The 15,719-nt window shown below is 40.5% G+C and overlaps 1 protein-coding gene across 1 annotated transcript in view; it reads left to right on the top strand.

Annotated features, from left to right (window-relative positions):
- The window catches only part of LOC122813440 (AP-1 complex subunit mu-2-like), a 1,149,616-nt gene that overhangs the window by 965,645 nt on the left and 168,252 nt on the right, over nt 1-15,719 (top strand). The window contains exon 10 of the mRNA XM_044085755.1: nt 6,456-6,581. Within this exon, the coding sequence (XP_043941690.1) occupies nt 6,456-6,581 (126 nt within the window). The remainder of the gene's footprint in view (nt 1-6,455; nt 6,582-15,719) is intronic.

The raw sequence follows: 15,719 nt of genomic DNA, 5'->3' as shown, positions 1-15,719 counted from the left end.
CTGATCACGACGTCACTTCTTGTCGTTTTTGTGCTAGGTTTAATAAGTATAATATTAAAAGGCGATTTGATTTCGCACGACACTTTTTTAGTAGAAAATTTAACTATAACATGCCGTCGCAGCTACCGACTACCGGCATGCACAAAAACCGCAGGGACAAGGACCGACAGCCAAGGCCTAAACCCGATTCTGAGGCCTCGGTTGATCCGGTCTCCGGTCCTCCGGTTATCAGTGACGCTCCGACGCAGCCCCTGACTACCGCAGTCCTGGAACCTGAGACTGCTACGGATATTTTGACGGAATGTACTAGGCCGACGCAGCCTTTTACTTCAGGCCCTTCTGACGACATACCTTCTAAGGACATCGGTGCTTCGGAAACGCCATCAGTTTCTGAGGGCGTTTTCAGACCGACGACTCTCACAGTCAAAACGTTTTCTAAGTCTAAGACTCCTTCTAAAGCTAAAAAGACTACACTTCAGTCTCCTGTTCAAGGCCCTATGCCTAAGAAACAGATGCTCAAAATGGCTGAAGATTTGATTTCTCTTATCAGGGGTTCACAGCCTCCTCCTGACAAAAGGCCTAGACAAGAGGAAGATTCTGCTTCTTCTGAGCAACTGTCTATTTCTTCGGATTCCTCTGAAGACCAAGACTATTCCTACTCTCCTTATGAAGATTCTGATGCTGAGGACTCTATTCCCTCAGCTTCCCCTCCTGAAGACTACTCTTTTGGGGAAACTTTATACACTATGAGGGAACATTTCCACTGGGAAGGTCAGGATTTCTCTGATTCCAAGAAAACGCTCAGAGAGTTTCTTTTACTCCCCCAACACAGACCTCTAGCCATCCCACCTGTTTTGGATATTGTGGATGATGTCTATTTAGAATCCAGTTTCAACCCAGACTCTCTACCTCCTGCTCCGGCTAAGCCTGACAGATACTACAGAGTACCTGATTCCCACAAATTTCTTTACAAAAGCCCAGTAGCTGACCCAGAGACTATCTCCCAGGGTCCCAAGGGGGCTAAGGCTTCCATGGCTAAAAACCCAGTACCTTCTGAGAGGGACTCAAGAGCACTAGACAGGTGGGGGAAAAACGTTTACACCTCAGCCACATTAGCTATGAGGGCACTAAATTGTCAATTTCATATGCTCAAGTATCAGCAGTTTCTAATCTCTCAGTTAAAACAAAAGATAAACTCCCTTCCCCAACAATCTGAATTGAAAGAAGTACAGGATTTGTTGCACGCCACCGAGCAGGTTGGCAAACATACCTTACAATGTGGGTTTGATTGTTTGGAGGCCTCCTGCAGAGCAGCTGTCACTGGATCAGTTATACGTAGGCATGCCTGGTTAAAGGAACAAAGTCTACCTGATCATGTCAAAGCAAAACTACTGGATGCACCCTTACAGCAGGATGTTCTTTTTGGAGTTAAAGCAGAAGAAGTGCTAAAGAAAATGGAAGATAAGGCGAAATCAATGCAGACAGTCAAAGATTTCCTACAGGTACAACCCCCTCGCTTCAGCAGAAACTGGCCAACAAAAAATTGGTCCTTTCCAGCCACTGACAGACCTCAGAGGGGTAAATACAGGCGCCCAAGGGGCAGAGGACAACCACAAACTCAGTATAAATCTCGCCAATGGGGCACTCCAACCCAGAAAGGAGGAGAAGACAGGTCTCAACCCACCAGAAGGCAAACTCAATGACTTGCACCTCAACTGGCCAAACAAAGCTCTTTTGTTAGCCCCCTTGGGGGGAAAACTAGCACTTTTTTAAGACAACTGGCACATGGTCACAAAGGACAAATGGGTCCTAGACATAATTTTACGAGGATACAGATTCCACTTTCACACCTTGCCAATGAAAAGAGGAATGCCAAACCTGCCACTAAATCAAAGGGCAGAGGCTCAAAAACAAATTACAGCTCTCATGGCCATGAGAGCCATTCAACGGGTACCGATTCAAGAGCAAGGCCAAGGATTTTACTCAAGACTCTTTCTAGTACCCGGAAAGGACAATGCTTGGAGACCAATTCTGGATCTTTCAATTCTAAACACTTACCTACAAGTCCCAAAATTCAAGATGCTAACACTACAGCAGCTACTTCCCATGTTGGGCAAGGAAGCATGGCTGGTAACGTTGGACCTCAAGGAGGCATACCTGCATGTCCCTATCAGACAAAGTTGCAGAAGATACCTCCGTTTCATTGCAGGTTCAACCCATTACCAATTCTCTGCACTGCCCTTTGGCTTATCTACTGTGCCCAGAGTTTTCACAAAATGCCTGACACCAGTAATTGCATACTGCAGACAAAGAGGAATTCAAATATATCCATACCTGGACGACTGCCTCATCCAAGCAGAAAGAAAAGACATTCTCTTACATTATCTGGCTTTTGTGAAGCATCTACTAAATTGTCTGGGGTACACAGTAAACGAAAAGAAGTCAAAACTAGTACCCTCACAAAAAATGACATTCCTGGGTGCCAGCTTGTACACAACGGCCCAGAAGGCTTATCTCACACCAGACAAGCAACTACAACTGACTCAATATTTCAAGACAATGGCAACAAAGACCCAATTAACTGCAAGAAAAATTCTTCAGGCTTTGGGCTTCATGGCATCTTGCATTCTGATAATACCATTTGCAAAACTGCATATGAGGAAATTACAGTGGTACCTAAAAAGTGTATGGTCTCAACACAGCCACAGCTTGGACACAGTGATATCTCTCATTCCCTGCCTTCAACAGGAATTTCTTTGGTGGGCACAGGCATGTCACCTCAACAAGGGTCAGCCTTTCACCTTGCCCCCAACCAGGCAAACTATCACAACAGACGCCTCAGACTATGCCTGGGGGGCACACATGGCAGGGCAATGCATTCAAGGCCTATGTACTGCAGAACAAAGAAAACTGCACATAAATCAAAAAGAGATGCTAGCTGTACAGAAAGCTCTGACAGCCTTCAAGGATCTTCTACATCCAGGACAACTTGCAATAAAGACGGACAACACCACAGTAATGTGGTACATAAACAAACAAGGGGGCACACATTCCTACCCTCTTTGCAGGCAAGCAATAATCTTATGGAACACAGCTCTGGCCTACCAAGTCCAGTTACAAGCTCAATTCCTGCCAGGACAGAAAAACACATTGGCAGATGACCTAAGCAGAAACATCAAAGATCCCCACAAGTGGAAGCTAGACCCACAAATATTTACAATGATAACTCAAAAATGGGGCCTACCAAATATAGACCTGTTTGCCAGTCCTCAAAACTACCAACTGACAAAATTTTGTACAAGGGCATTCCACCATCAAGCTTGGAAAGTGGACGCTCTCTCCTTCAGTTGGAAAAACCTGACAGCATATGCCTTTCCTCCATTACCTCTTCTCACAAAGGTTCTTTTGAAGGTCAAAAAGGAGAAACCTCGACTGATTCTCATAGCCCCAGACTGGCCACACCAGCACTGGTACTCGCTATTGAAGAATATGGCTCACAGCCCACCATGGATATTGCCTCAAATACCTCATTTGCTCATGCAGCAAGACAAGCAGATTCTACACAGCCAGAAAAAAACCTTAAACCTGGCTGCATGGCGAATCAATTAAGCATCCAACCAGCCCTTCTTTCACAACCATTTCTGGATGTTATTCTGTAAGCCAGGAGGCCAAGCAACAGGAAGGCTTACTCAGACAAATGGAAAAGGTTTTCTGCCTGGAACCAAGCTAAAAGGCCAAGACACAACTCAGCCTCATATGCCTCACATTCTGCAGTATTTAGCAGAGATGTTGCACAAAGGACTTTCCTTCTCCTCTATTAAAATCCATGCTTCAGCTATTTCAGCTCACTATGACACAAATCCACCTTTATTTTCACAACCTCTTCTAAAGCAGTTCCTCAGAGGGGCAAAAAACATTAGACCACCTAGAAGAGCTCCTACACCAACATGGGACCTCAACTTTGTTCTGGAAAAACTAACGTTACCTACCTTTGAACCAGCTTTCTCTGCAGACCTTCAGTTCCTATCTTGGAAGACTGCCCTGCTCCTGGCAATAACTTCTGCTAGGAGAGTCTCAGAATTACAGGCACTAATGGCAGTGGAACCTTTCCTCATTTTCCATAAAGACAGAGTTTCTCTACAAACTAATCCTTCCTTCATGCCTAAGGTGGTTTCCAGTGTAGCTTTAAATCAAACCATCCATCTACCCACCTTCTTTCCCAATCCACAGAACAAAGGTGAGAGACTCTTGCATTCCTTGGACATTTACAGGCAACTTCGTTACTACTTGGACAAAACTAAGGCTTTCAGAAAAACTGATCAGCTCTTTGTATCCTATGCTACAGCTTCTCAAGGGAGGGCTATATCCAAACAAACCATTTCTAAATGGATAGGCCATTGCATACGGTTCTGTTATACCCATCATGGGAAACCAGTTCCTCCTACCATTAGATCCCATTCTACCAGGGCAACAGCTACCTCTACAGACTTTCTCAGAGGGGTCCCTACCAAGGAAATTTTAGAAGCTGCAACTTGGAGTTCAGTACACACCTTCACCAAACACTATCACCTACCTCTTTATTCTAAGTCCAGGGCAGGCTTCGCCACTGCAGTTCTGCAGGGCCTCATTGCCTCCACTAACCCTCTATGATACCTCCACCCTGCCTTAGCTTTGGGACTCAACCCAAGTGTGATGACTGCAGCAGGGTAACACTATGGACATAGTACAGTTTTGTACCTACCATAAATGTAGATGTTCGATTGTTCACCCTGTCCAGGTTACCCTCCCTCCAACCCCTCTGATCTTTTGGCTAAATCTCTGCTATACCTTACTGATGTATTTGCTTATAGCTGATGGGATTTTGTGTTTGTACAGTGTTCACACCATTTGGTACTAATTTTGATCACCTTTTTGGGGGCACCTGACATCTGGGGCAAGAAAAACTGAAGAAAATGGCGTCGGTTGTAGTATATGTACCCCTGGCGCACTGACGTCAGGGATGAGGCGACAACAACCGATGTCAGACCAGGACTTTGGAAATCCGGCCGACTGCGGGACCGCCTGATGACAGGATAACCCAAGAGTGATGACTGCAGCAGGGTGAACACTCGAACATCTACATTTATGGTAGGTACAAAACTGTACTTTGTGTTGTCTTTCACTTTATTAAGAAAAGTAAAAGAGTTAAATACATTCAAGACTTCTCTCCCCAGTGACATGCAAAAAATAGCACATTGTACCTTTTCTAGACTTATCCACTTATTCTTTATAATTTATGACTAAGGCATGCACAACACAAGTACTGAATATATTTCAAATAATGAGTAAAATATACTTCACTATATAATGTTACTTCACATATACCTATGCTGCTTCTAGCTGAATTACAAAAGTCCGTCATTGCTGTGCTTGAAGTTAGATGCAGTAGTTCCAGTTTCATTTGTAAACTAATTGCATGTTTATATGTTTATATGTATAACTTTGCCATATGTAGGCTACAACTATATTTGATGTGTGAACTCACAATGTACAGCTGTACAACTTATTTAAAATGTCTTATTGTCATGCTATGTTTGTGTCACTATATGACTTGAAATATGTCTGAAAAAAGCCTACTTACCAGGATAACTAAGTGAATGAATAGCCACTGTAAGTTGTTTAATAGACTGAACACTCTAGAAAAAAATGTGTATCCCATGGCATGTAAATCACTGCAGCTTGGTCATCAGCCTTAAAAGCTATATACTGCATGCATTTGGTATATCATGAAAAACAATTCTCTGGGATTCATACTTTGTTAATGTGCAGAACAGAATCAGACGTAGCCAGAAATGTCTTAGAGGCATTCCATTTGAACAGTGCAGAGGTTAGATTTTCAAATGTGACACCAGTGATTATGACATGAGAATGGATGGATGATGCTGGCTGAGGGAGATTGTAGGCCCCCAAATACAGAGGAGACTGAGCGTAACTCAATTGTTGTCCTTCACAGAAACATAGTCGGGAGATAGACTCAGCATTAGTAACAGCGGAGGCTGGAAACAGCACAATTACATGGAATTATTGAGGTTTACCATGCGGAACAGCTACAGCCCAACAGTACATGCTCAGCTTCCTTTATTTGTGTAGAGACTGACAGAGATGGCATGTTAGTGATATGGAATACCTTGCACTGAGATGACTGTTCCACACTGAGCAGCCTCGTTCAGCTGTATATTTGAGCCCTTTGTCAATGACTGGTATGGCCAATACACTTGACGGAAGTCGAGCCTTAATTGATTTATGCTATCTCCAAGTGACGTTTCATTAGTGTTATTAGACTTGGTCAAAATGTTTAAAAATGTAAACTTGTGGCAATGTTGTTCACCTCTCTCCTTTAGCCTCCCCAAGATGGAAGTTGTCTTTTGATTTTTTTATGGACAATAATACTTATTTATTGGTGTTTGTTCCAACAGGGTGGGAAAGAGTTTTTGATGAGAGCTCATTTTGGCCTTCCAAGTGTTGAGAGTGAAGAGTTAGAAGGTAAACCTCCAATCACTGTGAAGTTTGAAATTCCATATTTCACTGTCTCTGGAATTCAGGTATGCATTTCACTTTGTGTTTTAAATTTATATCAAAGTTAAAGTGTATTATAAATTTGATATATAATGTGTTTAGCGTTTTATATATTTGAAAAAAAGCAGTCAAGCTAATTTATTTAATGGGTTCATTTTGCAGCCATTCAAACAGAAATAGTGTGTTCAACCTTAGATGACCCTCTGAGTTCTTTATATATGCCACAGTACATAACTTTAATTATGCTATAAAAAGGTGTAGGAGTTCATATGTATTCACTAATCATCCAAAGTTCTTCTGAAAAAAAAATTGCATTGGCTTAAATGAATGTCATTGTTTTTCAAGTGTCATCCAGCTGCACTTGTGACTGTTACTACTTCACAGCCATTTACCCATTTTCATGCAACCCACTTTATGCTGTATAAGGCTGCAGAGATGCAGTACCCCATCCTGGTAGTCAGTGGGTGCAAGGCTTTGCAGAGTGTCAGTGCATTGCCGAACACACATGCTCTGTAGCTCACATTGCATGTGCGTGCAGTTTGGATGACTGCCATTCAACTTATTGCATTACTTTGTGAGGTGAGAGGAAACCAGAGCACCAAAGAAAATCCATAGAGACATAAGGAGGATATGCATACTTGACAGGAAGGCATCCAAACCAAGAATCGAACTGGACCTCTTCTTTCTGTGGGCCTACTGTTGAAAAATAAGTTTTCCAGATTTTGTCCTCAAATTGACAGCAGTTTGGGATTATATTTCTGGAAATTGCCATGGTGTGTATTGTAGAGCATTTATGGTTTGTTTATTTTATTGTTTTAAATGTACTTGCTTTCTGTATGGAAACTAGCTCAACCATAAAGGCCAGAAAAATGGATTCTCTATGGGAAAAAAGTGCAAACCCAACAGCAGACAGGATGAGATCAAGTTCATCAATCCATGCACACAAACCTGTGGGTAGCAAAAAAAAAATGCATTTTTGCAGGGGTCTTCACCCCATCTGCTTTATAATTATCTATTTATATATTTGTATATATACATATGTATATATGTATATATACATATATACATATGTATGTATGTATATATATATATGTGTGTGTGTGTGTGTTTGTGTGTGTGCTCACATGTATGTGTGTATATATGCATGTATCTATATATATATATATGGTTTACTATCATAATGTTGAAATTCACAAATTTTTTGATTAAATCGAAAAATGTAGTTGAATTTTGTAATGTTGAAAATGCGAATGAAGATGATCGACATTCGAAAACATTTGAAATCCAGGGGACAAGTTTGCAGTTGTAATCAGTGATGTTCTGTAGTGCAGTAGTTTTTTTTTTTTTTTTTTTTTTTTTTTTTTTTTTTTTTAATAGCATAAACGATTTCTGTAACATTACCCCAAGTGAATTTAATGAAATATTGTTTGACTTGTGCTCTGTTATAATTTTAAGCAAGCGATGTGAACATTATACATGTATTTTGTGTGTATGGGAAGGTTCAACATAATTCTGAATTCATAACAGCGAATTAGGTTCTAACTTCGTCATTGTCAGTTTGTCATATTTCAGTTCAACACTATTCAACTTTAAAAAGACACTTTTGACAACAGCAGTGCCATTTAGCATTTTGTTTTATATATCTATCTCTGATCCCCTGTAGGCTTGGTCATCTGAAAGGGTACTTTTAACTGTAGAATCTTACTTTATATATTTTTTTCTCTTACTGATGTCTAACTGACATTGTCTTTTTACTCATGTTCTGTATCTTCTTTTACCTGGAGTGTTTTTATTAATTTCTTGTTATATTACTATGCTCAGCATACATGATGTAACCTGTTTTGTGTATTATGCTGGATGTACTGTATTTGTATAACTTGATGTTGAAGCTTTTCTCCCCGGGCCTCCGCTGAAAATGGACCTGGTCCAGTCGGAATTTCTCGGTTAATAAATGTAAAATAAATAAATATATATATATATATATATATATATATATATATATATATATATTTTTTTTTTTTTTTTTTTTTTTTTAATATATATGGGTCTACTTGCTATTACCGAATTGTCAGTTGATCGACTTTCAGATTACCGAGACAAAAAAGTTGAAGTTTCATTTAACTGAAACTTCACTTTACCGATGTATAGAAAGCCAACACCCCAAGCTGAGCGGAACAAGAAATCCACTCATTTCTGCACTGTAGTGTGATGTCAGAATAGGTATATTTAAGTTGCAGGGTGCTGGGGGGGCATAGCCACCCTGCAAAAATGTTAATTTAGTCTATTTTATGATTGTGTTTTTTTTTTTTAAAGAATATTCATGTCGGTGCTATAGCTACCATCATGAATATTCAGGGAGATGTTTTGAATTGTCAGGTATTGGCTGTTGGGTGGGGTGTGGGTTAGTACATAATTTTTGTAGTGTATTCTATTGCAGGTCATTCGGTGTTTTGTACTTTTGGATTTGTGACAGTCGGGTTTTTTACTTTTCAGGATTTTAAGAGTTCGGTTTTTTGGTCTCTATGTTCTGACCTTTGGTTAAATGATAGATCGGTCTTGTGAAGTAGACACATGTACACACACACACACACACACACACATACACTAAGATATAAATATATATATATATATATATATATATATATATATATATATATATATTTCGCACACACACTAATATATATATATATATATATATATATATATATATATATATATATAAAAGGGTCTATATTACGTAGTCGAAGTATGACAACTTCTCGACCATATGTTCGAAGCTGTCATACTTTGAATTCAAAAAATAAATAAGTAAATAAAACACAAGAACAACTTCCTGACAGTTGCAAGCACCCCCACACCCCCCACTTTTTAAGTATACCAACTCCGGGACTGCACTACAGTGTAATAAAGGGAAAATTCAATTTACCGCATTGTAGTTGGTATATTTAAAGAGTGGGGGGATGTGGGGTGCATGGGGGCTTGTCCCCCTGCTTACAACCCTTTATTTTCTTTTATGTTGTTTTAATTTTTTATTTATGCAATCGAAATTCTGTAAGTTCGAACATATAGGTTTGAACATATGGTGTTGGAACTTACAGAATTTTGACTAAGTCATACAGACCCTACATATATATATATATATATATATATATAAAATGTGTGTGTGTGTGTAGACTCGTATGTATGTATATTTTCACCTACTCCATTACACAATTGTGGATAAAAGAAACTTGAAAAAAGTAGTCCCTACAGTATAGCAGTTGTATGAAAAAAAGATTCTGGGCTTGCCAGTTCAAGGAGCTGTGATCAGGGAGACTGTGTTCAAGAGTTATCTGTCATTCAGTGATGGAACTCTTCAGTAAAATGTCTATCTTTATGACTTGATGTCAAGCAGGTACTGCAGAACAGTAGCATATTGCGTTCATATTATGGATTTATTTGCGCTGTGTCAAGTTTCATGATAGAATTAAGACTGTGGTCAGCTGACCATGCTTCATCCTTCTAAGACTGTAGTCAGCTGACCATGCTTCTTCCTTCGGCCCTTAGTCTCCCTCAGTCTCCTTTTGGTTACTGTTTGACTCTGAGCAAGTTATTTAAAGGGGCAGTGCTCCTGTATCCTGTATAAATAGGTGCAGTTGTACCTGATGGGTTTGCCTGTTTATCACACACAAAAACAAGTAAATAAGTAATGTGGATTCCTGTCACTCAGACCTCTGTGATGATAGCATGAAAGTCTAGTCCACACACAAGTTTTGTCACCATGACAACCTCTTCCGACATGAATGGATTTACTGATAATCATATGCCAAACATTTAACAATGTTGTTCCTTGCTTAATTTGTTTCAAAATTCATAGTATGTGTTAGCACAGTTTCTCTTGTCTCATAATATTCTCCTCACACGGGCCCACTGTTGTTTTATTAGCTGTGAGTATGGCACACTGTCAATGGGTTGTAGCTAGTGCATTCAACAGTCTGTTGGATTACCTGTGTTAAGTACATAACTGTGTTCCATCATGCAGTGTGTACAACTTTCATAATTTTATGCATCATTTTCTCATCAAATGTTTGTGGTGCATTGAGAAAGTTGTTGTACAAAGTTTAGCTGGACAGGAAATGTTAAAATCACGTCCTTTTAAATCAAGGTTAGATAATTTATTTTCATTTTTATTTTTAATTTAACTGAGGTGGAGCACTGATCCCATTGGAACTATTTCAGTCTCAGCCTTTAGTGCAACGCAATAGATTCATGATGTTTATACAAAAAGTGAAAGAGAGAATGCAGTGTGTGTATATATATATTATATATATAAAACATAATACAAAGGTCATTACAAATTCTGTATATACATGCATTATATATGCAAAGTGAAATATGAAATGCAATATCCATCCACAACCCCTTTTCCCTACTTTTGAATATGGGGTTGGAGTATCACTTCAACAATGACAGTCATCTAGAGACAAGGGTTACACTGCCGGGTGGCTGTTCCTGTCACACCACACACACACCTACACCCAGTTTAGACTGTCCAGTCCACCTGCTGCATGTCTTTGGAAAGTGGGAGGAAACCCACACGAACACAGGGAGGACATACAGACACTGCACAGGAGGCACACCAGCCAAGAATCAAACTGGTGAACCTCTTGCTGTGAGGTGACAGTGCTATCTGCTATGCCACTGTGCCACCCAAAATGCAGTAAATACGTATGTTTTATATGCAATATAAAATATATGTAATATAATATATATGTAATTATATAACTGTAGTGCACTATTGAGAAAAGGAGATGCTACACTAAAACGTTTTTTGACTTGTCAGAATTTTATACAGAAAATACAAACATGTCCACTACTCAGTTTGTCTCAACTTTCCAGTGTTGATTTTTGAACATGCAAAGCAGAAAAAGGATCAGAAATTTAAAACTGGGTTTCATTTGTTAAAGTACAGTACTGCTTTGCAGCTAAGTGTTGATTAAATATGTTTCTTCATTTGGAGCTGGTGTTACAGAAGAGTACTTCAGGTTCCTGTCATTGACTTATTTCCTTTTGGCATTTATATAGGGCGTTAATGCTTCCTGTCTTTGGTTCATAGGTTGGTACTAGGCTATCGGCCCTAGGGCCTCTACAAGCCTAGCCATAACAATTCCCTGGCTATTTCTTCCCAGAATATTTACTTCCCTGGTCCCTTGTCTAGCAGGGCAACTGACATGATCCCCGGGGTGAATTTCCTATCTCCCATACAGTCAAGGTTCCTTTTGAAGAGGGCCAAAGAGGCGCTCAGCTTGACATGTATCGGCAGTCTATTCCAGAGTATGGGGAGTCTCTAGGACAGAAACCTATCCCTCCACCATGTTTTGTTCATTGTGATGACCAAGTTTAGATCCCTGGAGTATGTGGCTCTGAGGGATTGGGATTTCTTTAAGTGTAGCATGTCCAACAGCTCTGGGTTTGACATGGCCTTGTATGTTAAGCAGAGATCGCCTCTGAGTAGGCGATATGCGACAGAGTATAGCTGGAGTTTTTTTAGAGGGTCAACATAGGGCATCTACTTTAGGCTTGTGATTCGTTTAGTGAGGTATTTCTGTGGCCTTTCCAGTTGTTGCAGATGTCTTGTGAGGTGCATACCAAACGGGGTGTTATACTCTATAATGGGTCTAATGAGGGATGAGTACAGTGGGACAATGACTTCCTTTTTTGTGGATGAAAAGCCCTTAGTGATGAGGTGTGCCACATAGAAGGATTTCCTGACTTTTGCGGCGATGTGGTTATCGAAGGTGAGACCACTGTCCACCTGTGGATTATGAAACCTGCTTGGTAACACCATCACCATAAAACTAGTGATGCAGAGAAGTGGGGTACACAACATCTGATCTGAAGTATTTCAGTAGTGCATTGTCTAAGCATTTTTATCCAAAGCTAGAAAAACTGACAGCAGTACATTTTGCTTAGCTTTATCAGATTGAAAGAGTTGTACGAATGAGTAGCAGATCATAACTGTCTCTCCTTTGTCCCATAGTAGGAGGTGGCTGTGCCCCTTCACTTACTAGGACGTTGCTGTCCCTGACATAATAATTTAGTGTAGGTAGCTGTCTTGGTCCAGAATGGCTCAATTTAAAGTATTTGTGAAATAAAAGGATTTTTTAATTAAGTCTGTCTTTGTTCAACTGCCCTGATGAGAGTTGGATCATTTAACAGTCACTTCCTAAATTTTCTGGGCCACTCCATAAATCGTTTTGATATCATATTGGTCCTTCAGTAGACATCAAAGCCTTGTGCCTTATAGTTTCACAGTGCTATACAAGTCTTTCCGGTCAGCAGGTCATGCCAGTAGTGCCAAGGCATTAAGCATTATGAACTTGTTGAATAATTTTAGGCATTTTATTAGATTCTGCTCATACAGTTTATTCATATGGACCATATCTGGCCTAAACGTGTCATCTTTGTTAACTGATAAGAAAGTAGTTTTCTTTCCTTTTCAGAATTATGCCTTTCCTTTCTGTAACATTTTAGAATGTTTTCTGTTATCACTGTGAAGAAAAGAGATTGCTGCCAGTGTGGGTATATACCTTTTTGATAGGTTTCCATTCTTTTCGTTTAAATGCAAATTGTCAAACTTTGTATGTTTAGCATTAGACTGATGTAAAAAGTTGCATTGATTTGTGTATTTGTTTGACCACATGCATGTAGATTTGTAATATCAGTGCTATTCACTTAACACTGCTATCAGTTTGCCACACTGTGGGTGTTCTGTGCAAGATTGCACACAGAGGGTTATAGGAGTTTGCCATTTTCCCCTCACTGCTGTGTGATTTCTGAGTTTGGTATATTAAAGTAGAGAGGGCTTGGAGATACGCTGTTTCATGTTCTTTTTTATGTGTTTTCATTAGTTTTCATTGGTTAGTTAGGTTTAGATAGATTACTTTAACTATATTGAAAGGTTGTTGTTGTCTTTCGGCTTTTCCCGGTTAGGGGTCGCCACAGCGGAACTCCGGTCCGCTAATGATTGGCAGTAGATTTTCATGGTGCCGACTTGCCAGCTCGGCACCCAACCTTCAACGAAGGCACGCCCATTCACGCATGTCTTTCGGAACACCACTCGACCCACGGGGAGGACATGCAGACTCCACACAGAAGGCACTCCCCGCACACTAGCTGAGAATCGAATGGGAGAACCTCTTGCTTTGAGGCAACAACGCTACCGCTGCACCACCGCGGAATTCAGCTTTTCATTATAGACTTTATACATGCATAAATATGTACATGTATAATTTGCACATACATGTACATATACTGGTCAAGGGTTTGTCATAGGAGGATGAATTGTATTAGTTTTTTAGCAGATTCATATTTCTTTTTACATGTGGGAGTGGACTTAGTTCAAGATTATGTGCCTGGGATTTAGGGATTTTTCCCTTTCCCGTTATTGTGCAATCTTGGAGGTGGTTTATATAAGTAACAGAGGTATGGGATGCAAGGAGGCTTGCATCTTTGCAAAAAAAACTATTTTTTATGACTTTTGTTGTGTAGTTAAGCAGCATAGAATGGTGGTCTGCAGGATGATGTTGGTGATCAAGAAGCGGAGGAGGAGTGTGAAAGCAGTGCCAAGGATTAAATGGTGGAAGTTAAAAAAGGGTGATTGTGAGGTGGAGTTCAGGGAAGAGTTAAGACAGGCACTGGGAGGCAATGAAGAGTTAATGAATAGCTGGGTAATTACAGCAGAGCTAGTAAGGGAGACTGGTAGGAATGTGCATGGTGTGACATCTGGACAGAGGAAGGAGGACAAGGAGTGGTGGAATGAGGAAGTACAGGAGAGTATACAGAGGAAGAGGCTGGCGAAGAAGAAGTGGGATTGTCAAAGAGATGAAGAAAGCAGACAGGAGTATAAGGAGATGAGGCGCATGGCAAAGAGAGAGGTGGTGAAGGCTAAGGATAAGGCATATAGAGAGTTGTATGAGAGATTGGACACTAAAGAGGGAGAAAAGGACCTGTACCAATTGGCTAGACAGAGGGACAGAGCTGGGAAAGATGTGCAGCAGGTAGAGGTGATAAAGGATAATGAGGGAAACATAGTCACAAACGAGGAGAGTGTGTTGAGGAGATGGAAAGAGTACTTTGAAGGGCTGATGAATGAAGAGAATGAGAGAGAGAGAAGGTTGGATGATGTGGGGATAGTGAATCAGGAAGTGAAGCAGATTAGCAAGGATGAAGAATGGAAAGGCTGTTGGCCCAGATGACATACCAGTGGAAGCATGGAGGTGCTTAGGAGAAATGGCAGTGGAATTTTTAACCAGATTGTTTAATGAAATTTTGGAAAGTCAGAGGATGCCTGAGGAGTGGAGAAAGTGTTTTGGTACCTATCTTTAAGAATAAGGGTGATGTCTGCAGTAACTACAGAGGGATAAAATTGATCAGTCACAGCTTGAAGTTATGGGAAAGAGTAGTGGAAGCTAGGATAAGAAGGGAGGTGATGATTAGTGATCAGCAGTATGGTTTCATGCCAGGAAAGAGCACTACAGATGCAATATTTGCTCTGAGAGTGTTGTTGGAGAAATACAGAGAAGGTCAGAAGGAGTTGCATTGTGTCTTTGTGGACTTGGAGAAAGCATATGACAGGGTGCCTAGAGAGGAGTTGTGGTATTGTATGAGGAAGTCGGGAGTGGCAGAGAAGTATGTAAGAGTGGTACAGGATATGTACAAGGGTAGTGTGACATTGGTGAGAACTGCGGTGGAAGTGACAGATACGTTTAATGTGGAGGTGGGATTACATCAAGGATCAGCTCTGAGCCCTTTCTTATTTGCAGTGGTGATGGACAGGTTGACAGATGAGATTAGACAGGCGGCCCCGTGGACTATGATGTTTGCAGATGACATTGTGATATGTAGTGAGAGTAGGGACCAGGTTGAGGAGACCCTGGAGAGGTGTAGATATGCTTTAGAGAGGAGAGGAATGAAGGTCAACAGGGCTAAAACAGAATATGTGTGTGTAAATAAGAGGGAGGGTAGAGTAATGGTGAGGATGCAGGGAGTAGAGTTGGTAAAGGTGGATGAGTTTAAGTACTTGGGATCAACAGTTCAGAGTAATGGTGAGTGTGGAAGAGAGGTGAAGAAGAGAGTACAGGCAGGGTGGAATGGGTGGAGAAGAGTGTCAGGAGTGATTTGTG

The sequence above is a fragment of the Protopterus annectens genome, chromosome 10.part0 (assembly GCF_019279795.1).
Source record: "Protopterus annectens isolate FY-2018-M chromosome 10.part0, PAN1.0, whole genome shotgun sequence".
Taxonomy (NCBI): Eukaryota; Metazoa; Chordata; order Ceratodontiformes; family Protopteridae; genus Protopterus; species Protopterus annectens.
Note: the sequence above shows the minus strand (reverse complement) of the source record. Positions and strands in the feature narration are given on the sequence as shown.